Source organism: Haliotis rufescens, unplaced genomic scaffold (genome assembly GCF_023055435.1).
Source record: "Haliotis rufescens isolate VD_foot unplaced genomic scaffold, xgHalRufe1.0.p SCAF_1, whole genome shotgun sequence".
Lineage (NCBI taxonomy): Eukaryota > Metazoa > Mollusca > Gastropoda > Lepetellida > Haliotidae > Haliotis > Haliotis rufescens.
The window spans coordinates 70,389,330-70,415,789 of NW_025963779.1; the positions used below are offsets into that span (position 1 = coordinate 70,389,330).

The following is a 26,460-nucleotide window of genomic DNA, read 5'->3' on the forward strand; positions in this document are numbered from 1 at the left end:
CTCACGTGATTTGATGCATTTCACGATGTAAGACCCATTTTATCACAATATAGATCTTGATTATCGATCAGATCGTCTTGACTGGGCGTGACCATTTTGTGTGAAACAAACACAAGTGATACGAGAGGTGGAATCTGATTGGTCCATAGGAGAGGCTTAGAAGGGACATAACTGGTAATAGCCACTGATGCCGCTACAATCGAGTCCAACCTAGTTCGGCAAGGGTGTAAACTGGACTTTTATAGTCAGTTAACTCTCTTGCCTTGGGAAGATGCAACAGTAATCACTGTTAAAAGTCATTTGCCAGGCTTTTCTTGGGCTCCTGCGAATGACGAAGAGTGTTGGCAGGGCACTTGTATGCTGACGCTGCCAGGCTTGATAGCTGACGGTCGGTCTTGTCTTCCCAAACATTGTCAATGATGTGGTCTAGTTTATTGTGAAATTGCACTTGGGTACTGGCGGGTTGGGACAACACTGACTTCTTCAGGGACTCAAATATCCTTGATCTAACTTGAACCAGCAGGTGGCATCTATGCATAAGCTGGAGCTGGCTGGACATCAAAACTTCTGCAGAGAAGAGATCTTCCTGCATCTGTAGGAAGCTCTCTAGTCATCGATAGTGGTGTATCTGCTGGGAGATTCCTGTATGACTCTTGGCGAAGGGGTAGGATATGCCAGATCCCTGTGGCACCAGTTAGAATAAGCTTCTATGTCCATTATCAGGAGTTTGACTGATACCAAGTTCTTCAACTTAGTCATGGGGACTCTTATTCTAGTCAAATAGGACCTGACAGTACTATTTAAGTTGTCGCTGATGGAGGGTAGTTGAGAAAACAGAGACCAAAGTGATGTATAAGTTGACCACTTAAGAGACTACTTATCATCCGATTTGGTGCGGGTGAGACTGTCATTTGCACAATGAATTACAGTGCCTCCAGCATTGGTAGTACTATTATTTTTGCATCATACAGTCCTTGAATCTCAATTCTCTACCTAACAAACTTTATCCAGAATATCAAAATTCTCATTTAAATACTATGTAATTGCCCTGTGCAAAAATAAAGTCAAGTGGTGATTATGCCTACACTGGTATTTTTCTTTAAGACACAAATGTCACCTATTTGTGAAAATGTGAACAAAGTAACCATGGCAACCCACAAATTCTCAGGTGATGCTGGAAATAACCTGGCAGCTGAGCTGATCCTTTGACAGTTTCAATCATGTCAACATGCTAATCAATGACTAGCATTACAGCAACCATTATGATATAAGTTTTATAAGCCTAGAAGCTTATTCAGCAAAAGATTTTCCGGGACTCATACTAAAGATCTAAGTAACATTTCATCTTACAAAATATGATGCTCTTTTGAAAGGTTGATGCACAGCTGTTATTTTTTAATGGACTTGCAGTTATTGTTTCCTTTAACAACAAACATTTAAGTAATCACTAAAACAAAGTAAAAATAACCTGTACTTTCAACTGATTCAACAACTAAACCAGAGGCTATAGAGTTCACCCCAATGGTTTGGGATGGCTTCAGTAGGTAAATAAGTATATACAAGGGTGAGTGAGTGAGTATGGTTTTACGCCGCTTTTAGCAATATTTGAGCAATATCACCGTGGGGGACACCAGAAATGGGCTTCACACATTGTACCCACGTCAGGAATAAAACCCGGGTTCGTGGACGAGCGAACGCTTTAACCACTAGGCTACCCAACCGCCCCATATATACAAGATCACTTTTAAAAAGTTATATAAGCTTCAACAAAAAGGATATCTTTACTGCATATTATAAAACAAATAACACATTAAATGAGCCAAAGTTAAACACCTCATCGCAATATCTAATATAGCTTCATAAAATTGCACATTAATTGAAACATGAATAACAGAGTAGAGGGTCCAAATTAGGGAAAGGTTGACTAGCTAAATATTACAATACACAACAAAATATATCATGTTATAAGGCACACCACAGACAATATCACAATAAAGATAAGGCTTTGAATATAGTTGCCATGGACACCATGTTTAATATATCACAATCATATGAGCACTATTTAGAGACCATTACTGGGATCATACATGCAAAGCTTCATCTCCTTCGCTGGTTTCAGAAGTGATGCCGAAAAGGTAAACATGTACAAAAAAGAGACAGCATGCATTGCCACAGAATTACATATATTAGGCATTAAATTGAAGAATGCTTTTAAACTAAGATTTGCGTCTCAAAATAACTGCCAATGGCTACCATGACGCCGATAGTCAGGATACAGGAGCTCATCACCAATGAACCTATTTATTCTCAAAGTACCACTAAAGTAGCCGTGCTCCACAAATTTGCATCATCTTGAATTGATTTTTCTGAAGCAAACTGGACTAATCTAACCTAAACTCATTTACCATTCAGGTTTTTATGAATCAACTACTCCAAATTTGCTGGATCAATGACAATAGAATAGTCAAACTGCAGTCCAAATCATCAATTGTTATTACACTAGAATCTGATTGGGATGAAATGTATGTTGTTTCAGGTAGATGTTCCTGTCTTGAATGGAATATATGCAGTGATGAAAGTTTGAAAAATGTGGGCCCTTTTTTCAAATTTAAAGGCTAAAAGCACACTAGAATTATCCCTGATAAATGTTTCAGAGCAGGTTTATCAATCGCCATGAGTCATTGTACTACAGGTTCTTCTGCACTAAAAACAAGCAAAATAATTTTTTTAGCAAATGTACTGTCTAGTAGTATCGATACAGAAAAATATGTATCATGCATCATACTGTGGCAGACTCGATTATTTCTACACACCGCCGTCATATAGCTGGAATATTGCTGAGTGCAGTATTAAACAAAAATACAACTAACTAAAGATCGGTCCAGAAGTTGGTCAGGGAGCAAGGAACTTCATATAGTATAACCACGTTAGTGAGCATTTGTTTTAAGTCTCAAAACCTTTGACCATTCCTTTAGAATTGCCAAACAATTTCCCAAGGGAAATGTGGAAGACGGTCATGGTTGACTATCCTCTTAAGTCACTAGTCTTTGCTGTTCTACAGGAGAAAATTCTCCGATGGACAAGACTGGAGCCAAATTCTGATAAAACCCTTACACAGGTCTATTTTAAAGGGCTGGTTAATGGTTAACATGGTTAATGATTGGTTTATTCAAAGTTACTATTGTTATTGCAACATGAACACCCAGAACTACGCTCTCTTCACTGCATAATTGGTACATGGGAGTCACAATAGAACCACCTTCACCATCAGAACTATTGGCATGTGACCTTGAGGGTTATGTCTGCTGTTAGCATATGGGTACAGTCAATGCCTTCATCTCCATCTAACTGCCTTCATTATCTGCAATGAAAGAAGGCAAGGAATGGCACTTCATAATATGCCTTCTCCTTCTCTCTTACTTCCATTATATATCACCATTCTTGTAAAGGTCACTGGAGACTCACTTGCCACACCAAGTTTGGCCTGCAATTATCATGAACTCAAAACGCTCTAACATCATGGTCTTTTAGCAACCAATTGATTTTAACTTCTTGAGTGTCACCATGAAGACATGGGCATCATTACTTGTTTGATGATGTGTTTCAAACTATTTTTGCTGTCATCAAACCACAGTACATTCAGAGTTTTACGCAGCACAGAAATGTGTCCAGAAGTCACAAATGTATAGAAAGGAAGCACAAAACAACAATATTGCATCCTGAAGGACGCACAATAATAATCATTGTACCAAGTTCCTGACAAGAAATATTAATTATTTATTATCAAATTTTACAGTACACTCCACACTATTAATAACTTACATGACCCTCATATTTCCTGTAAGAACCCTTGAAAATTATCAAGGTTCCCCAGGACCCCAAGTTTAGTAGGTCAAGGTAAAACCCTCACATTGCTGTGCAAGTAAAACTCAGTGGATAAGAAAATCACTATGCTGCTTTGACAGACTAGTATTCAAATTAATAAACATTCAGGCTAAACGTGTACCAAGTTGCATTGAAATCACACCATAGCACAGTTATGCTCTTGGTCATATGCAAAAGCGTCAATTGTTTTGTAAAACAAAAAGCCCTATTTCTGTCAGGATCAACATTTGATCAAATTTACTGTGATACACAAGGCCGTATTCTGATCCATTTCACAACATACTGTATAATTGTGATTGTCTTGACAGGACTCATGACATGTTTTCCCTAAGTTTGATAAGTTTGTTTAAGCTGAAGTTTCATTTTATACAACATTCCACATATAAAGTGTGACCTTGGGCGAGTTGGGACCCTGCATGTTTACTTATGTATGAAATTATACGAATGCACCTTGGGGTAACCATCTTCATGAGAAACAAACTACTTTGCATTTTTCAATTACAAGAACCTTCAGGAGGTACTGTCAAGTTCATAACTATAGGCTTTGTCAAAATTGATATTTGAAATCGCCCACTTTACTATCCGTAAAAAATAAAACTGTGATACATATCCATGAAAGAACGAACCATGGTTTACCTGTATATCAGTAATATGGCAGAACCTTTAATATTTAAGATCATGTATTCATTTTCTTGTCAGTCAGCCTCGGTCGTTAATGATTGAGTCCTTTGGTTTTTGCCCACGTTCCGGAAATCACATTGAATTTTCTTTTATAACTGTTTGTGACAGAGCTCCAGATAACTTTTTGAGCAATGAGTTTTTACTTTAGGGTTTGTGTTTTAATTGGGATATTACATTTTTCATTGGGTAACCAATATTGTTTCACTCATCTATTCATCACTCTATTGGATATTTCCCAAAATAAATGAACATTTTAAGATTTAAAATAAATGAAATAATGTTTCAGATGTATATAACTGTTCTAAATATATAAGCTCGACTCAGAAAGTAAATAAGCTCGTAATTGTGTTTCGGAAACTTGTGTGCATGCTGAAAAAGCTTCATTGGGTATTTACGCAACCTGTTTTTATACATTTGAGTTTATCATTTAATGCATGCGTTTCTATACGCAAGTTAATTCAAAGTAATTGGGTTTTGAATATTTTGCAGGGGTATTTTGAAAATATGCTACTTATCTGTAGCTCTGTTGAGTGAGTGAGTGAGTGTCGCTCTGTTGAGATATGATTATTTATCATCACATACACATCTTGTGTGTAAAACCCATCTATATTGTAGTTATAGGATCAATTAAATGTAGCATCATATATTTAACAGTTATAGTCAGCTCCAGTGATTGGCTCAAATACTCCCACAATCTATTAGTGCTTATGTCATCAAAAGTTGTGTAGTTCATTCAGAGATCGTTTTATGCTTTAAATCCAATGCAGTAAAAATATTTATTCCAAAATACTTAAGTAAACACCTTCCTGGACATGTAATATGGTAAATTACATTATTCTAAATTACTGTCATATCTTATATTTGGTGTTCAATCGCATTCTTCTCCCTCAAACTTTTAGCATCTTCTGCTATATGTTTTTCCAGAAGTGATGTTACTATGTAATTATAACCTTGTTCCAAATCAGCTGCAGAAATCACACTCAACACAAGTTGTAGTTTTTAGATGATCAAGTTTATAGAAATTTTGTAATGATGCCATAGACGTTTATTACGGTTTTATATAATAATTACATTGCAGCAATATTCATGATATTGGCTCTGCCTTTGTACATCGTAATTATTCTTTTCATGTACAGTAATAAAACAAAAAATAGAATTTGTAGATAATAATAATCTAACTGTAATAATTGACTAGTGTTATTTATCATAAGTTTTGCACTTAGCTCAATATATTTCAAGTGTAGCTGTCTTCATGAAATAACAAGTAAAAATTTCCATTGAATTTTCTTGTTCTGAGTTTTCTATAAAATTTGTTTTTACAATATCTCTTTGAAACTGATGGTCGGGATGGGACATCAAATAACCCGTTACAATGTCGTACATTCCAATAAACCATCTGATCAACATCAAATAATGCTCCCATAGGTTGCAGGGAAGCAGTGCTAGGTCACCTTATGTTCTCAAAACTTAGCATAAAGTCAAGGGGGTCCTTGAAATAATCTTAAAGTTAAAAGTTAAAGATAAGGGGGTCCCTAGATTTGAATAGCATTGGAGACCTCAAGGATCCCTGGACTGTAGATTATATTTAGTAAAGTCTTCATCAAGTCTCTGCAAGAACTCTCATCATATCTTACTCTGGAAGATTGACATCTCTCAGTTGATAAGACAGACCTTCTCCGACACTGCATTCCCACCGTTTTTCACGTATTTCATAATCAAGAATATAATGAACTATGAAGTCCCTAACTGTGTGTTATGAGTTTGTAATTGAAGTGGAAGACTTAAAACACATTGGACAGAGGGTTAGTGATTAGTGAGGCACATTATATTCAAAGTGGTTGCCTGCCTGGTTGTTGTCAGAGCCGAAAACAACCACAATGATTATTTCAATGGAACCTATATTTTGGGTATAGTAGGGTCTCGTGTACCCATCAATTTAATGTTGCAAAATCATTGTTATCACACAAACAGTAACGTTTATTGATTATGTGTCCAAATACGGAATAACACACATGAAGCTCTGTAGCTGAACCGGTATTTCAAGCAAGTGCTTTATTTGAAATGTCTTTAATTTTGCGTAAGGATTTTTTTTCTATCCATTAAAAACAAACTAGCACTGATAAATATTGGATATATTTCATATAAGTACACAGCATCTCTAATTTCCAGACCAATTTGAGAATATACGTCCATGGATGACTGTCTGCATAGTAACATACAACATATTTCTGCTGATCAATAAGCCGCCACGAAAATCATCCTGGCCACTAGATGTGTGTTGCTGTAAATGTCACACGTCATCCACTTGTCTTGGCTGGTCTTATCCAGACATCTTATTGACAACACTGACAAAAATCAACATTGGTGTTCTGTAAGATGTGATCAATCTCTCATACCACATTAGTGAGTGTGTCCTTCTCGTGACAAAATAAAACAGATCTCGGTGCATATTTTCATAGCCACCCCCCCCCTATAAAATGTAAAATGTGCTGAAGACACGCATAATCCAATAGTGGCCTTTCTCACTGACTAGTAGCATCTGAAGGCAATAATTCTGTACCTGTTTTCAAAGCCTTAATTTTACTACAAACTGATAAAAAAATATATGTAGTAGTGGTTAACATTGACTGCACATATGAGACCTGTAAAGATCCGGGTTAGAATAGGTATTCAGCAACTCATGCTTGCCGTAAAAGGTGACTAACAGGATTGGGTGGTCTAGTTTGCTGACTTTGTTGACAAACAAACATTATGAAAATTACTTCGGGAATAACACATTACCATTCATTGTTATCATGGTTATAGATTGAACAGGAATTAGATGTCATGTCACTGGACCATGGGAATTAATGGATTGGTCCAGTTTAAATGATGCACTGGCCCACATTTGCATTGGGCTAAGGTAACAATAAAGAAACTACCGTATATGACCGCGGATAAGCCGACCCCGTAGATAAGCCGAGGTGTTAATTTGACCATTGAAATACGAAAGAAAATGATATGACCCGCAGATAAGCCGAATCAGGAATTGAAAGACAAAAAACACTGCGAAGTCGGACTGCAAGACATGTGCCGGTACTCGCAAATATTCAAAAATATAAGATGAAAAACGTTGTAATTATATTAAAAAAGTCATTATTATTTCTAAAAAAGATTTAACAAACCAGTCATCCACTTTCATAATGTGGGAAGCTGTTTCTCGTGGTTTTTTTAATCTCATAATGATCGTTATATGTTGCCATCAACAACCAAGCGCCATTTTGTGAATCGGTGTATATAGAATTATGAACCCGTGAGAAAATATATCAGATGGAGCGAAGACTCGCAGTTTGAATTCAGCATCGTAAGCATGGTGTTTTTGTTTAAAACTCATGATGAAAATGTCAGTCTGTAAAAATATACCAACTTTTATAACCCCCTTTACACCACTATTGTATGTTAATCCAATTGAATTAAATAAACTATAATACTATGAACACATTGAATGACCATCACTTACTCACAGGCTTCTCCAGTTTATTAAACTAATCTCTCGAAAACAAAGGAATTAAGCCCCTACTCCCAAACACGATCGCTAAGCACCCACAACTTGAAAATGTTTGTGTAAACAACATGACAATACCAATCGGCCCGTTATTATCAATGCTCATTTCCTTGTGTACCGTGTTGCTTTAAACAACAGGAAGCAATCACAGTGGTCACCGTTCGTGACGTCACAGGTAACAGCTGATCACATGTTTTTGCAAATGGCGAACGGAATAACTCGCCGATACAGTTGTTTATTTGCCTCTTTCAATAAAGGTAGACACTTGTTCACTATCAATTTATGAACTTTGCAAAACGTACGTAATAGCTATTGGCGATTTTATCTGGGGATTATATATTATAGCTGTGAATTACATATATTGTTACATGTAAAGATTGTGGAGTTTACGAAGAACGATAAACTTTGAACATTCAATTGAAAACTTATTATCGGAAGGAGTAACATGCATAATTTTTTTTTAATAATGACGACATTGGTGTATAATAATAACTTTATTGATAATTTATAAGAATAATGGCTCTAGTCGTGGCAACTTCAAAACTTTCGGGAAGTTGTAATCTATCGGACCGTCATTCAGCCGATGTTTCTGACAGATCACGATCTGAAAAATACTATCACGAAAGTGTATCCCGTGGATAAGCCGACCCCTTTCTACAGAATCTTTTTTCTGGTCCTCAAAATTCGGCTTATACGCGGTCATATACGGTACTTTGCAGAAACATTTTCCTTGCTCACATTTCCTTACAACTTGTACAATGTATGTTTAAGTTAATGTAAAACACATCCACCATCCTCCACTGATGCATTTGACCTATTCTGACATCACTACTTTGTGTGCACAGAAATTATCCCACAAACTACCTAATGTCATATCCAGTTATGATAGCCCAATGTGGTAGTCAGGAGTGTGACTAACACCTCACACACTGCTTTTCTATGGCTCTCATGCATTGTACAACATTCAAAATGCAGTGAAATGTTGGTTTTTTTCACATAGTGTGGAGTTATGCATCATATTCAGGGATTTGTTCTGAAATCAAACAAGAAAAATAAAATAAGGAAAACATTAAGATCACTCTGTACAAAAATGTCTTGTTAAATCACACGACAAATAAACAGTCAGCAAACAAATGTAATAAACAATGATAAAGGAATAAAATCAAAGGGAAAATAAAACGAAAACAAAAAGAAAATGCCCAAGTGATGAAGAGATGTTGGTTCGCTGGTTGGGAAGGATTGCCAGACTGGTCAAAACCGGTACAATTAGGAGTGCAGAGGGTCTCTATGAACGCAATTGTTCAGCTATGTTACAGAAACATGTCCATAGTAGGATTATCAGCACCACCCTTTTCATAATAACCTCACCGCCTTTACCACAGCTGTCATATTTATTCCAATGACACATATACAGGTCCTTGAATACAGGAAGTTGGAAAGGCATGTAAAGGCAAGTTATCGATAAGGTCTGCCAATTGACAGACAATCAGATTTCAGAAGCAGTGCAGTGAAATGGCCGTAACATTTAGTGTTGGGACAAATCGACAGTCTGTTGGCCCACAGACTTGCCACTTGGTAATATCTTGGGGAGGTTTAGCTACTGCAAACTGTTGGAAAATCAATAAGAGCTTTCACAGCAGATTATCCTTACCATCAGATGGGAACAGTGATCTGCAGCGTTCAGGCCAGGTTCTGCCCTTCACGCTTCCAAATTTCTCAAAACAGGTCACTATTATATCAGCTGAGTTTTCTTCTTGGTGTTTGATTGTTCATTATTAACATGATTAAGATGCTGTAAATAGGTATCTGCTTGCTGTGTCATGTTTACATTTGACAGCAAATCAATAACAAGTTGTGCAGTTCATGTAGTGCTGCATGTGGTTTTGTGTAATGTTCATTCTGCTTCACATTCCGATTGAATACAATCAAGTATATCAAGTATAACAAGTGTAAGTGTTCCAGTTTCACAGAGAATCGCTGCATTTGGACACATACTCAGCAACATAGCATGCATATAAACTAATAGATTAATAAAGGAGGTATGATTGCAATAATTACTATTACTCATATCCAGAACTGTGAATTCAAGCACTTTGCAAATTTATGCAATAGAACTTTTGACATTGTGAAAACATTTCAAGTATCTATCTTTAAATCGCCTGAACATGCTGAAGGCAGCTGAACCTAAAAAAATACCCAGATGATCAACATTTGACATTTAAATCCACCTACCTCGCCATACAGTGTGCAACATGAGAAGGCTCTTGATTAATCATTGAACAATCTCAATTCTAGTCTCAGTGGCAACTTGTCATAATTTATCTGAACGAAAATTGGTGTTTAAAACAAATATGTCTTTCTGTAATATATTCAAGTATTCATTTAAGACCATCATAAGTATCAGACAAATATTGAGTGAGATTAATGTAATGCAACAATACTGCAGATGGGTGGCTATCATTAGTTCGCTGGAGTTGATATTCAACAATATGTCTAGACAATAACCCACACAAAATTCCAAATTCGTGGTTCAAGATTTCCCAACAGTATAATTATTTGACAGTTGATTAAACTTCCCATGTTGAATTGGAAAGCTCTGAATCTGAAATCTAAAATTTCATGGGTTTAATTCTGCAAGCAGGATTACATGTCATTTGGGAATTTACACTTTCCCAATTTAGGCAAAAGAAAAGAATTAATATTTCTCAACAATCCTATTAAAATCACTGATGGAAACATGGATAGGCAGGGTAACAAAACCTTAGAGGGGACATACTATGAATCTATTACTGTGCATGAAATTAAGCATTAAAGTTAAAGGATCCTTGTAATAACCCTAATGTCAAAATACTACACAAGCAAACCCTGAGGACTGATGAACCCTCCCAAATCTCTAAGACTGTATCATCAATTACTTTATACGCCAAAACATGAAATCAATACGAAAATCATTTGAGCAAGAGCAACTCTTTGACCCAAGCTGATTTTCTTCATGTTCTTAGGATAAGCAGACAAAGACACTTATGAACATATAGTATAAACTTCATCTTGAGTCTTGGATAACCGGATGATACCACAGAAATTTTGACTAGTTTGCGACCTATGCTGCGCAAACTGTTAGCGTATTTGTCACTAAAATTTCCACTTTGGCAATTTATTAAACGCCTAAATAATCAATTATTTTACAATTGACGGAAAAATAAAAAATTATTGATTGATAATCCAAGCATAACTAGTCTATTGTGATGTTTTTAAGCCCTTTTTTAAGTTCTAATATTGTTAGTGTTAGTGTATTTTAGTGTTAAATACAGTGACAGATTCTTCAGTCAATTTGTCAATGACGGAAGTATTTAAACATTTTATAAATTGCCTGAGTGAATCACATTTTATACATTGACTGGAATATATGCATGCCTACAAACAAAAAGGCTTGTGAAAATGACCAAGTGATCGAAGAACTTCCCAACGAAAATGTAGAGGAACAAGAATGATTCCGTTCAATGCTACAGCAAAAAGGAAAACAAAATGCAATTATGGTAATTACAACTGACCAAGATATATGCATAATATCAGGCAGTTACCATGTTCAAGGAAAGTATCTGTGAATATCCACATAAAGTAACAATATGCCATATGTCTGCAGCTGTACAAAGAAACCTGGTCCATGTCACGTGTCTATGTAACAATCTAATATTTTTAAATATATAAAATTAAATTTTCGTTGTGTTCATTGTAATTCCTGAATTCTGATTAGCTGAATTGGTCACGTGTTATTGCATTCATTTCCCAATGAATGTAAAAAATTAAGCCACGCCCACTTTTATTACTGCGGAATGTCGGGGAATCCCAATATTACAGTCGAGGGAATTCCCTTTCTCCTCAGTGTATCATCATGCACAGGACATTTAGTGACATTCATGCACATTCGGGTTTCATTTCTAACTAGCATTTTTCCAACCGTGTTTTCCTGTTTTCAGGGAAGTAATGTTTGAATCTGGCGGTACCTGACCATGTCATTTGAAACAGCGCCTTCTCCCGGACATATTTCTTCCAGTTCGTTACAGTCTGACTGTTGCAGCTCTTCTCGCCTCTTGCCTTCATTGACAGGTCCTATGACCATTGTTTTGATCCTATTGATTGGCTACTGACTGTAGGCGTGTCAAGTCATGTGCATAAATTAAACGATCACCTGATTCATGTCACACCACTGTCTGTATTCATACACCTGGAATGTTTATCAATCTCGTCATTTTTTGTCTGCTTTGATACAGACAACTGGTTTTTTTGTTAATCTATTGTGGATAAAACATGTTTAATGATGTCAAATTTAATTGTAGACATTGACTGTATTTTTTCCGGTTCATTGAGGTATGAATCGAAAAACTGATGTGCAAACTTTCGTAAGAGTGAGTGAGTTGGGTTTAACGCCGCTTTTAACATTATTCCAGTTTTATCACGGCGTGTCAGCTTAATGTGGGAGGAAAGCCCGAAGTGATGCAGGTCTAAGACGTTTACCACTTCGGTGAAACCCACGAGCATGGGTATGGTGCTGACAAACCCAGAAACATAATCGAGGCGAACCGGGATTCGAACCAACAATCATAGGTTTCTGACGTACCTAAGGGACGCAACTCTGCACAGCGAATCGCGGCGCCTTGGACGACTGGGCCACCCGTGCCCCCTACTTTTGTAAGTTTGCACATCGGTTTTTCCATTCATACCTCAATGAACTTTAAAAGATACACAGTAAGTCCTTAGATAGATTTTCTGGATATAATACATCATGTTCATTTTGCAACAGATCTTGTAACTTTCTTTCAGGTGTTTCACAATGGCTGTCAAGTCGCAGTAGTCGGCTGAGATAGCCAACATGAGAACTATTTTCATGATGTTCATGGTTCCTTAAAAAACTCCATTGAGTTAAATAACAATCAGCAATCAATAAACGTATTATCGGTTAATCCTTTGAACAAAGTATGTTGTTTTAACATCATCACTTCACGCCCACATATGGGTGTATTCTGTCTGCTTTAGTAAACCTACACATGTGAACACTTACTTTTGACAAATCCACTGGGCAAGATAACATTGATTCATAAATCAACATATAATTGGTAAATCCTTTGATGGATGTTTTTTTGTAAATCAACTGATCATTCCTCTCTTGCTGTGCTGTCATGTGCATATTACATAACATACATTTCACCTAAATTCAGACCTTGACTCGGATTGAATAAAATTACCCCGACACAAGAAATTCCAAATGGGAATCTTTGTCAGGTAATCTGAGTGGTGCTACCACTAATTATACCTGTAATAAATTCATTAACTGAGCATCCAGTGAATGCTGACATTTACGCAGCTGTAGGGTTATACCAGGAAACACGAATGATAACAAGGCAGTAGTATCATCTACGCAATCTGAAATGTGAAAATGCTTTCATGGCAGGGATACCTTTTTTATATTAAACTATAACCATCAGGGGTATTTCAAAATACTGTAGTGACATCCGATGTGATTCTACTGTTGTTTTTACCGGTTTGTTTAGGTTATTGACAAACTAACGTGGCTCTTTGTAATATCGAAATATTCGTAGATCGTGGGTAACCGATCAGTATTTAGAAAAGTGTATAGATATTGCCTCAAAGTTCTTCTCACACTCACGTTGGCCAGTGAGACCTAGCGGCTGGTGTTTGACAGCCGTGAAGAAGCCAGAGATTAGTGCCCCTTTAAGACTTTCTCTTGACATCAGGGTCAAACTTATAGTTTTGATTTTTTCTTGACATAAAATTGCTTGATGTCAACCATTTGAACATGTCTGATAATGTCCATGCCATTATTCTGTCATTTCCGGGGGTCCAAAATGAGCCCTTATCCTTCCTTGTCCTTTGTAACACATTTGGCAGGAAAACAAATAAAGAAAACAATAAGTGTTGATAAGACTATGGAAACTCAAATAGCACTGTGCACTTGTCCTATATTGTCAGCACTTTGTTTGCTGTACCGGGTCATAAATAACCATATGATACCCTACTTTCCTATCCCTAATCTCATAAGGACCATCCTGACATTAAACGTCTTCAACAAGTACCAATACTTTGGGTGCAAAACTTTGTTTGTATATTTTTAATAAAACCTGCAATGCCATGCATTACTTATGTTTGGAGTAAGGTGACATTGATGCAACTAAGCAACAATAGCTACAACGGCAACAATTGCTCATACAATTCACCTAACTGACAGTTCAACTGATAAGAAATAGTGCTTGGATATTTGTCATACATTTGAAAAAGAGTTGAAACAAAACTTGAGTAAAGCAACCACAGCATACTATACACACATTAGGAGAAATTGCTCAACAATAGGCAAAGTGAAAATGAATTAACAAAACAGAAACTCAAACAGGAAGATGGGAAACAAATTTCTTGATTTTTTTGTCATAGTATTTTCATCTGAGGACACCCAGAACATGCTTAATGTCCTGGGTCCTTGAGGTCAATCCTTGAGCATTTGAATGAAGGGTCGACCTAACTTTCTGAACATTGAGGTTTATTTATCAACATTGACGACTGTGAGACAATGGCTCATTGATTTTCATCCTTCACTTAAAACACTGGTAAACATTAGAAGTGTAATGTAAGGCAATTAATCCCCCCACCCCCACCCCCACCCCCACCACCATCAGACACACTCCTGGTTGAAGGAATTTTGTTAGTACAATGTTGGCGGCTGATTTATTTTTTCAATTGTTTGACATGAACAGGTCAGTGGATAAAATATCATCTTAAAAATCTCAATTAATTTTCAGATTTTCTTTATGTATGGCCTTTGACTGCACTCATGAGGCATATGATTGTTGTCATTTTGTGCCTTTACGCCTGTGGATATGTTATATTGAAGGGCAGTAATTCGGTCTCCATCACTTTAAACTTAGCGGTAATTTCCATCATCACTTTGCTATGTATTTCACAATAAATCATAAACACAAACACTAATTTGAGTCGTTTGACTGATATTTTACGTCAACCTTTTGTCATACCATTACAATCTACTGTATTAAAGAGTATCACACAAGTAATTTTAATGTTATTTTTCATGTCGTAAAACTAACAATAGCATAACTACTGGTATTGCACAGCAGGACATATTCTGATATGAATTATTGCAATGTATGATGATCACTGTATCCAGGACACGATACACACTAGCAGTTTGTGATAAATGGATATAATTAGCACTGACCAGGGTCAATTAAGCTGGTAATGTTTTCAGTAACTATACTCGGGACATGGGGATCTGCTCCTACATTCTGCTTGACCAGGAGATCAATCTGTTGTGGTAATTATTCATTGACAAGCTTCAGCTATCACATGCACTGTTCAGCAGCTGTCTGTATCTACCAATACAGGACGAGGGATGTTTGTAGTCACCTGCCGATTCAACCGTGTTTAGTATTGTTGTGGCAACAAGTGATAAAACAGGGCTCAGTGCCAATCTGTCCCAAGTAATATTGTTAAGACAGTGACAGTGTTAGCACAGACTTAGATATCATATCCCGTCAATGATTTCAAACCCCCCCCCCCGAGGATATACCTTTTCATGTAACAACTCAGAATCAACATGATATCTCCTTTCTGACCTTCAGTGTACTGCAATCTGTAGATACTGGTTTCAATGACAGACAGGACACGACAAGGCTCTCGTACAAGGCGACATTATTCAACATGGTCTGAAGTGTTATGGTGGTTTATAAAAAAACACCAAGGCTACTCCAGTGAACAGGGCGATACCTGAATACAATTGGTCAACCAGAGATTTCAAATAAAACATATCTATCTCTCATTCGAGACTCAAACCAATGTCCTATCTGTGACTTCTTGCATCAAGATTTGTCATGGTTACCAGGAAATAAACATACTTGACCTGTTACAGATTTTCAGTCTCTGGGTTTTACGCGAAGCACAAATGTGCGTCCAGTACGCACAAATGTAGAAAATGGATGCAGAAAAAAATAATACTGCCTCCTATGGACGCACAATAATATACATTGTACCTACAGCTCATCATGAGCAGTTACTGGTGTCTCAGTTCATCCATCAATCATAACCACTGTCCACATGAGCATTGATTCATTCCAGGCTCTAAAGTTATTATCTAAATGTACTGTACACTACACCATTTAATATTTTACAGGACCCTCATATTGGCTGCAAAAGTGTCTCCTGGACCCCTCTTTTGTAAGTGAAAGTAAAACTTGCTTGATCATGAATTTGGTATTACTTTCAGAATATCTTAGCATATTGACAAGCATTAGCTGACCGTACCAGACCCAGCTGAAGTTTTGTTAAGACTTGAGCTTCGAACAACTTAGTTTTTGTTGTTCTATTGATATGTTCATGATCTAAGTTTTTTTTTTTTGTTTAACCCCGCACATTCCAGCTAGATGACGATGGTCTGTAAATAATCAAGTCTGGACCAGACAATCCAGTGATTGACAACAGAGCATTGATCTATGCAATTGAGATGACATGCATCAACCAAGTCTCCGACCAAGCCTGACCACCCGGTCCCGTTAGTTGCCTCTTACGACAAGCATAGTCAACTTTTACAGCTAGCATGGGTTGCTGAAGACCTATTCTACCCCCATGACCTTAGTAGTACTAGTGATAGGTATTGGCCTGGCTTTTGTATTGAAATAGAATGCAATAATGATTCATGTCTAGCGATATGTACCACAATATATTGCATGTGTTCTTTCATCTGTAGTTTGTTATGAACCTAACCCCCCCTCCCCGCACATTTTTGACAAATTTTACTTGTAACTTGATAAGAGATCTGGATATCATGGGACATAGGGCACATTATGTACACATGATTCCTAATTTGTTTTACATTATCACTTTCCATTAAAAACTGATTTCGTGTTTTAAGTTAACTTTCGGATCACAAATGTTTAGTTTGTAATCTTTCTTCTCATAGATTAATAGCCTTTCTAATGACCAATGAAAAGCTCTCATAAAGTTTATTGTCATTCTAAGAATGTACAGTAACAGATATTGTCCCAATGTTTTACCTTAACTTACAAAAGTGGGGTCCAAGGGACTCCAAATAATTAATATTAAGGGTCATGGCAGGTTAAATATGGGCTCTGTAAAGTAATGAACTGGTGTAGTGTACTGTATGTTTTGATAGTTACTTTAAAGCCTGGAATGAATCACTGATCATGTGGACAGTGATAATGATTGAAGGGTGAAATGACAGACATCAATGACTGCTCTTTATGCGCTGTAGGTACAATGGATACTATTGCGTCTCTCGGGATGAAGCATATTATCTTTATGCGTCAGTTCTCAACATTTGTGCATCACATAAAAACCAGTTGTCCTATTTTCGATCAGTGTTTTCAGCATCATGCCTTTATTATTGTTCATGACAAAATGACATTATATGTTGCGTTAATGTCTTATGTTTACAATGCTGTCTTGTTCTCAACAAGAGTAAGTGCAAGGTTAGTTTTTTTTCAAAATGCTTCAAAGCAGGGAAAAGACCAGACATTTCACAGTTGTGACAGATGTCCTTGTGTCTGGGGTAAAGTCTATGGCAGTATTGCCCCCCAAGTTGCGTTCCACAAAGCGATCTTTGCGCTAAGGTGATCGTAAGTCCCACACTTTAACATAGGCTAACTATCATTGTAGCACTAAGATCGTTTTGAGGACCGGGGCCTTGCAACGGTGTGTGTAAAAGCTATGCCTGATGTCTTTAAATTGCTGATTTAACTTTGAATTTTAGGGTACTACAGTTATCCACATTGACTGATGCATAGAAGGTGTCTCGATTTTAAAACATTCTACATAAACAAATACATTTTGCACCATTTTATTTAGTCTTGCATGCTTCATGTGTGTGAACACACAATGCCATTTAGAAAGTGGTCAAATGTAACAAATGATATACTTGGGATAACACTTTCTAAGTAAAGAACAGATTCTAGTACTTTTGGGGTTGAGTCCCATCGAGGATTCAAACCCACACTGCCAGAGTGAGGCACTTAATCGCCAGCACACAAAATCAGACCATTTGTTACAGTTGACCACTTTCTTATTTGGCATTTTGTGTTCACAGCTTTGGGCCAGGGGAGCCGTGGCACAATGAATACCTTGATCTACCCTGGGAACCTCTTACCTGAGATCACACATTTTTGTTGCTTAATGCAGTACTCAGCAAATATTCCAGTTACATGACAACAACTTAAATGGTGACTACATCATCTTTGAATGTTGTTGATCAGCTTGGGGCACCGTATGGCTACTACAGACTGCAACAGTTTGACTTTAGCCACAAGGTAGTTATGTCATGTAACCAAGTAAATGATTTTGTACTTCACATTGAAAAAAACATGTTGACATGCACATGCATAAACTGTAACAAATTAAGACATCATAACTTTATTATTATCTGAGGTGAGTGGAGAGATTTTAAGATGTTTATCATCCTTGAAAATGAGGCCTGAAAGGTAGCTGTAGAAAAACGTATTTCCTCTATTATGCACCTGTGAGTCTATTAATCTTGCACAAGCCTTTGACCCAGTATCTATGAAGAGGCTGGTGTGCATTCTATTTAGTGTTAAATGCAGGCATCTCATTACTTTACCAAATCCTAAATTCAACAGTAACACAATGGGTACATTTGCAGGAAATGACAATGATCACCAACACATCACTGTATTACAGACATTGCATCTAATTGAGGCCTGTCTTCTAGTTTTTAGACAGTACGCATGACCTGACATCAATTAAGACTCAGAGGCTGACGTGTACTCGAGGTCCGGTGTCTAATAGAGGAAATATCCACAGTACCCTCTACTAGTGGGGATAGCAGCACGTCCAAATGATCTGATCCTTATGACTGAAGTAGCCATTAGTTAAACTAATTAGTTTCCATGGGAAGATCAGGTGTGTACTTTTTTCAAATGTGTGACTTGTCAGAATGTGTGCCATCATACACCAAACGTTTACATGACAGACACAAATTACATGATGCTGCAGTATTCAGACCCTCCTATCTATTCGAATAAAAAGCGTCGGTAGCAAAGCTTCTGCATTGGAACCGAAAGCATTACTATGCAAACAAAAAGAAACAATATCGGATTTGACAGCAGTCAGTAGAGGTATACGTGCACAGCCGCTATGGGAAACTCGGTCAATGGTAGTGTATAACTTTGACTGTGTCCGTCTAAGCCTATTGTAGTAATTGACTCCTTTTCTGGAAAAACAGTGTGATAGAAATGGCGATGATAAACAAACAAGAGTTTGCCACTAACGTGGCTATATCCCCCGCCCCTGTTGCAGAATTTATGACATAATTAAATCTAAACAAACCCTAACCTTTTTTAACCGAGGTGGAACTTGTCATGGAACTTGTAAAAAAAAGATGAGTTCGGAACCTAAGTCCACCTTGTTGCCATGGAAACGTAAAAAATAAAAATTTCTAAAATTTCTCAATAGCAAAAGGCACCAGTTCAGCATGTACCTGACAGACCTGCAAAGTTTGATGAAAAAATATTGAACGGTTTATGAGTTATGCTCCGGAAACCAACCCTACCCACACAGAACCTAAGTCCACCTTGTTGCCATGGAAATGTAAAAAATAAAAATTTCTGAAATTTCTCAATAGCAAAAGGCACCAGTTCAGCATGTACCTGACAGACCTGCAAAGTTTGATGAAAAAATATCGAACGGTTTATGAGTTATGCTCCGGAAACTAAACGTGACGGACGGACAGACAGAGCCTGTTTCTATATCCCCCGCCAACTTCGTTGGGCGGGGGATAATAAGTAACAAGTGAATTTCTTTTGGTTAGTCTAAATCAAAGTCTTGACATTAAAGCATAAAACCCATGACACTGAGCAACCAGTATTCATATGCATCAGAATTTGTTATCTAAAGTGGGAGATGTTTTCTTTCTTGTGTCAGTTATCACAAATAAATGGGCAATGGGTTTTGATCTCCGAACATGCTGAAGATGTCTGTTATTTTGCCCAGTCTACCACATCCCAGCTTTCTTGGCAACTGTGTAGTAGCCAAAACATACACACATTGTGATCTGGTAATGGTATATATCAATAAAATACATATAAATTAATATAATTGTTTAAGTGCCAATCAGCAACAGACAAATTGCCTACGGTTGAAACCGACTGACAGAGTTTCGTATTGCCTTGTTTATCAGTAATCAACAATTATTGGGTAAATACTAGATCCACCTCTAAGATGTGAACAGTGAAGCAAATTATTGGTGAAGTCATTTATCTAGCTGACAGATAAGCTTTCCATTTGACTCCCATCAAAATATGTTTTTTGCTGAAAATGAATAATCTGTATCGACAGGGAATTATAACTTACGTTCAATGCGCAAAACATTCTTGATTAGAATAACATTCTCTGGAAGTAGCATTGATTGAAACACATCCCCTTTCTCGTCTCCACTACTGTCAGACTGTTTCGCGTGGTGTGACGACAGTGAGTGTTGTAGGTGGCCGAAATGTGGACTTTCACGGATATGACCGAATGTGTTTGGTTCCAGAGTGGCTCAATCTCATTAAAATCAGACCTTAGCTCGTTACCACTAAACAAAGATCTGAAGACATCCCAGAACGACCTTTCATCCGACCAATGAGAGCATCGCTTACCAGATCATGAAAGTGACAGTCGAAAAGTGATTTCTAATCCTACAACCTCAAAAACTTTAACACGGGGTATTCCAAACGATAGTTACAGGTTTAACGACTGAATCCATACAATCTAGACCATCTATCAGCCATTCCAGAATGTTTTTTTGGTTTAGGTTCCAAATTTGTAATCGAGAATTTGTCAAAATATGTTTCAAGCGTAGTCGCCAATTTGAAATTAGTGCCGTAAAGCACGAGAAAGCTGCCTTCTGGTTGGTCATTCTACTGGTCAGTCAAAGTTCGCCCAAGGTCGGTCTGTCATGACACGTAATGGGATGTCCTCAGATCTTTGTTTAGCGGTAGCGAGAATTAAGGTCTGATTTTAATGAGATTGAGAGTGGCTATTCAAATGTGAATTGCTGTTATGACGATAGTTACTGCATTTATATCCCATTTGAAACTATTCCTTTGCACTTGGTAGCTATACACATGAAATTGCTCCCACTAATTCAGACAACCCCTTTTTTATTCAAATATATAGGAGGGCCTAAAATTGATGACTGTGCATTAAACAATGCCCACTCATAAATGCAGCAGTTGAAGATTCCAAATGATCCAAGTTGTTAAACCTAGTGTAGTAACAAGCCTGCCAAAACCTGTTCCATTTCTGAAAAGCGTAACAAAACACAATGCTACAAAAGGTTTTGTCACACAAGACAAAGCCCACTCTTACACAAACAAAAAAGTTCTGTCACAAACTTGCTACCTAGCTCTGGTTCATCTGTTCTGTACTGGTGGAGAGAACTCCAATCAATGCACCTCTAATATGTGTACTTTCCTTTCATGAATCTTAAACTACAGTAAAAGATTTTTTTACAAGTTTGGAATACCTTTGCTTTATCCATTTCCTGCACATCAATCAGTTCATATTACATGTAAATACCAATATACTGATATAACTAATGTTCAACAGTTAAAAAAACAATTAAAATATACAAAAATCCACCAAAAAGCTGTGTGTGTTTGTGTTTGTGTGCAAGACCGAACAGAATTTTACTAGATCCTGGCTTCGGACTAGTGCAGTAGTGGCAACAGTCACAGATTGTATATCAATACAATAACTGATAACTATAAACAAGTTTACATGCACTGACTATTCTGTGGACATTCAAGAGTATAACAGGTCATCAAGAACATGCTTGAAAGAGAAACAAGCGATTTCATACAAACCAAAGTTTCTAATGATTTAAGGAATCCAAGGGCAACTAAGGACATTTGAACTGGCATTCAATTCAAAGAATAAGCTTTTATTTCTTACCTGCTTGTCCAAGTTGTTTATAGAATCTGTACTCCAAATGCAGCTGTGGTGCCCGAGATTTCATAGGCTCCTGTGCATGAAGAAACGAAAATATTGAGTGTTTTGGAACACCTGCAGTATCTTCATGACACCTTTAATCATGTCCATAATAACAGCTTTCACAATAATAAGTACCGTATATTGTACAAACATAGGCTTTTGAGATTTTTTCAAGTTTGTTATTGGGGATAATTCTTATTTCATGTCTAATATTGTTGGTCTCTGCACAAGCATATAGCTTGGATTCAAAACCATAGATTAGGAAAACAAATTGTTATTGTGTTTAAAAAAAATAATAATTCCATTTTGTTTTGTAAATTCAGAGGTATTCTAATATTGCATTTTATCATTGCATTCAATGCAATAAAATCTAAATAAGCATTAAAGCGTCTTCCTCAACATTGGTCCTGATATCAGTAAAGCATATGTCATTTCTACAAAGCCATGACATTAGTCATGACGACAGGAACTAGACATTTTCTACTTCAGCATTTTTCACTGACATTTGTTGCAGGCTTAGGGCCAAATACTTGCCCCTGGGGAGGTCTAGATAAAGCCCTGCTGCATATGCAGGTATAATTTTAGTACGGGGCCTTGTGCTTTTAGCCCCTAAATTTGAAAAAAGGCCCACATTTTAAATACAACAGGGCATTTTACCATTGTGCTGTATGGGCATACCTCTGGAATAGTTCAAATTATCAGATAAAGGGCCCATGTCAGAAAATTCCTAGAGTGAACCCTGCATATGTCTTTACCCCAGCATCCTCATTCAAGCCAGGTGAGCTAGCCTCATACAGTGAGATATCACTGTCTCAAGTCACATGTGCTTTCAGATTTTGCTGTCATTGATACATGGTACATGACGTTTCTTAAAAAACTTGCAAAGTGAAAAAAATACGGTTGACTGGAAAGAACAATGATGAGGACTCAAGGAATCATTCCAATTCCTACATTAGATTCTTCATGAATGATTTTCCATAAATGACAGCCATTTCACTTGCACATGCGTCCTTGTAACTCTATTCCGTGGAGGGGACTGTTCAATTGTACACCTAGTGAACATGATGATTGTAGACTTTAACAGAATATTAATTCATCCATCAGTTTTGTTGAGACAAACATATCACTGTGGTTTGCTAACTCGGTGCTTACAGGACACTATAGGATCAGTATGCCTTTGATGGTAGAATAGCACAGTAATGTACCACAACAAGGCCTAGTCAAATTGGCATTACCAGTAAAACACTGATAGAAAATTAACTTAGCCCCAACATAAACATCTCATACTTCACATGTCTTGAAGTATATGTTCACTGTTCGTAAAAACTTCAAAACACAAGCTGGTAACACAAGCAAAATAAGTGTCAATGCTGTCATCCAGTCACATTTCATTGATCACTTATCTATATATCACTGATTGTTATCATACTTACCAATTTGATTGCCACATGCTCGTTGTTGTACAGATTCTTACCTGAAAAACAAATGTTAAGCAACTTAAATATGACATCACAGGATGAATCATACAAAGCTTGTGACACAAGGAAAAACTACCCAAACATCAGTATGTATTGGCACTCACAGCGTCATTGTTTATTTTTCATTAAGGTCACAAGTACACATTCACCCATAAAATACCTGAGAGTCTGGTCACTTCAGATCTTATATGAGTAAGTACTAAATACTTGCCTAGACGCAGTTCACCGAAGTTTCCACATCCAATCTTTTTTCCAACTCGAAAATTTGGCCCAACCATGAGCACACCCGAGTTGCTAGAAGCACTTTGCCGGTTTGAACTGTGCATGCTTCTGGCACTAGATTTCCGTCGTGTTTGTTCGTCACTTTTTTCGTACTCTCTTTTTGGTGTACTCATGGGGATTTTTATGTAGAGAGCCACTCTAAAAATTAACTAGGAGGTAGGTATCCAACTGAAATAAAATCTGAGATTGATCTCAAATAGGCGATCTAGTCGACCAGGGCTGCCAAGCCCCATCTAATGCCCCTTCCTGGTTCTTCTTTGGGGCTCCTTGAAAAATCAAACATTTCTGCTAGGTACCGGATAAACAAAAGATCCCATTCCTTTCGTTCATTTCAACGAATATGAATAATTAGATCAACAAATTAATATATTCCTCCGTCAGATATCTTGTTTTCCTGTCTCAAAGGCCGTCTATACAGGGGAACTATAACATTCGATTCTGTCAAATTCATCCGCGACCGCAAATTGTTGAAGGGCAGGTACATTTATGACATGAATTCCATATGTCTTTTCCCAGGAGGTTTGATTGGGGTCTTGACCTGCTACTGATTATATCTTGAAAAGTTTTTCACCTTAATTATTGGGGGTTTACTTTTTTGCATCGGATGGATAATAACAGGAAGATGTTAATGATTCATCCGGCTGCGTGCGCACTAAGGGATTCCCCGTTACCAAGTGCGGAACTGTCTATTTGCTGACAACGAACAAATAAACGTATATATGTGCGATCCAGATAATATTAACGAGTCTTAAAGATTCTGTGATTTGATATATTTTGAACTCAATCGTCAAATGGTTTCAGTAATTTAAATGGCATAATGATAGGTCAAATTTGTCAGCTGATTAACCTCTGACGTCACTTCCGTGTCAACAAGCATGGCGGATGTTTTCGAAATTTGACTCTGCTGATCGGATCATGTTTTTGCAAGTTTAGCCACATAATTTTGCCTGAAATGACGGGAAAGGAGCGTTATCTTGTTGTAATTTCTGTTTTGGAAGGTATGGCTATGTTAATTTTTTATTCCTGTTTATGTAAGGTTGCAAGTTTACCATGAAAACTTGAAAAGTGAAGCACCTGTCAAATTTGCAGGTCTGATCTCGTTTTTGATACAGCGGTTTCCTTGAAATCGCAGAAAACTCTTTTTAGATATAAATGTAGACGTGTTAATTATGTTTTGCGAAACGAAATATAAGACACACCACCGGAGCGTTTTGCACATGAAACATTTATAGGAGATGTCCTATCTGAATAATCATAATGCACAATATCTCTTATTATCAGCCAATTGATCATTTGCATGTTTTGTGCAAGTTAATTACTTATCTGTGCTTCCATAATAGATGATATAAAGAGACTGCATTAAAATAAATGTGCACTGCATTGCAGTCTTAGAATTTTGATTGGTTGGAGCCAAATTCCAATTTGTAAGTAAATGTAACCTGTTTTTTGGAAGCAGGTCAAAACGGCTGCAAAAAGTAAAGTAAAAAAGGCCACAGAAAATGTCAAAACAGCATGAGGTCAAAACAATAAAGAGTTTTCCTCATGGGGTGCATGTTTCACCTAATCACCAGTACACAAAACCAGCGATTTAACCCACTCAGTTACCGAGACTGTCCACAAAAATGGAAGTCCGACAATTGGTGGTCTAGATCACAAACTTTGTTTAACCCACTGGAAAGTGTAAATTGACACGGCTCATTTGCTGATTTGGTTATGTTGCTGACTTTTTGTGCTGGCGATAAGGTGCCTCACTCTAAGAATGTGGGTTCGCATCCTGGATGATCTGGACGGGAGTAAAAAAAAGTGCTTGAATTTGTACTAGACTAAGAAAGAACATTATGTATGACACAAATTGTAACTTGTGCTTATTTTTTTTTGGAAAGAATTTGGTTGACTTATCAGGGTATGGTTTTACTGTCTTGTGGATTTTACCACTGGCTACCTGGAAAAAAACACTGGTAGCCATATGGCTGCTAGTTAAAAAAATAAACTTTGAGGCCTGTTACTTTTAAATTCTTGGGACCACAACTCGTGTTCGAGACAACCAGGAATTTGACAAATCCAGATTAAAATAGCAATGAATATAGTAAGGGTTTGCCAGGAATGGACTGAGTTTGATGCATCTGACAGGATGTCTTAACATTTAACCAGTGGTAATCCACGATAAGTTGAACCAACTCACAAAATGAGTTTGAGACATGTTGGCGGTCCACAGAATTTGGGCAAACATATTTAGTTTGTTACAGGTAGAGAGGGTGTACGCATGTTGTGCACGTGCAGGTCATGACAATGAAATTGACATTGTTCTCATGGACACACATGTGGCTCAAAAGATTATTAACATGATTAAGAGGTCGGTGGGACAATATGATGCCAGAATGTCCTAAAAGTTCTTTTATAGAAGTCAATTACAAACAAATTAACATTTTGAAGCTACGCAAGCATGGCCAGATCATACATTCTCAGACTTGAGAACTGTCTTATAATGCCATACATGACATTGAGAAAGAATGTACAAATAAATCTCAAACGTTGTCAGAAGCTCGCAGTCTGTATCTACGCCAA

General features: G+C 37.1%; 2 protein-coding genes across 7 annotated transcripts in view; one reads left to right on the top strand and one right to left on the bottom strand.

Annotated features, from left to right (window-relative positions):
• The window catches only part of LOC124119494 (casein kinase I), a 54,537-nt gene extending 30,199 nt beyond the window's left edge, over positions 1-24,338 (bottom strand). For all 6 annotated transcript variants that reach the window (XM_046482022.2, XM_046482018.2, XM_046482019.2 and 3 more), the window contains exons 1-3: positions 23,825-24,338; positions 23,569-23,609; positions 22,097-22,166 (exon numbers count right to left, since the gene is read on the bottom strand). In XM_046482022.2, the coding sequence (XP_046337978.1) occupies positions 22,097-22,166; positions 23,569-23,609; positions 23,825-24,008 (295 nt within the window). In that variant the 5' untranslated portion in view covers positions 24,009-24,338. The remainder of the gene's footprint in view (positions 1-22,096; positions 22,167-23,568; positions 23,610-23,824) is intronic.
• Positions 24,339-24,575: 237 nt separating this feature from the next.
• Positions 24,576-26,460, top strand: part of LOC124119493 (centrosomal protein of 120 kDa-like) — a 43,070-nt gene continuing 41,185 nt past the window's right edge. The window contains exon 1 of the mRNA XM_048400220.1: positions 24,576-24,893. Within this exon, the coding sequence (XP_048256177.1) occupies positions 24,848-24,893 (46 nt within the window). The 5' untranslated portion in view covers positions 24,576-24,847. The remainder of the gene's footprint in view (positions 24,894-26,460) is intronic.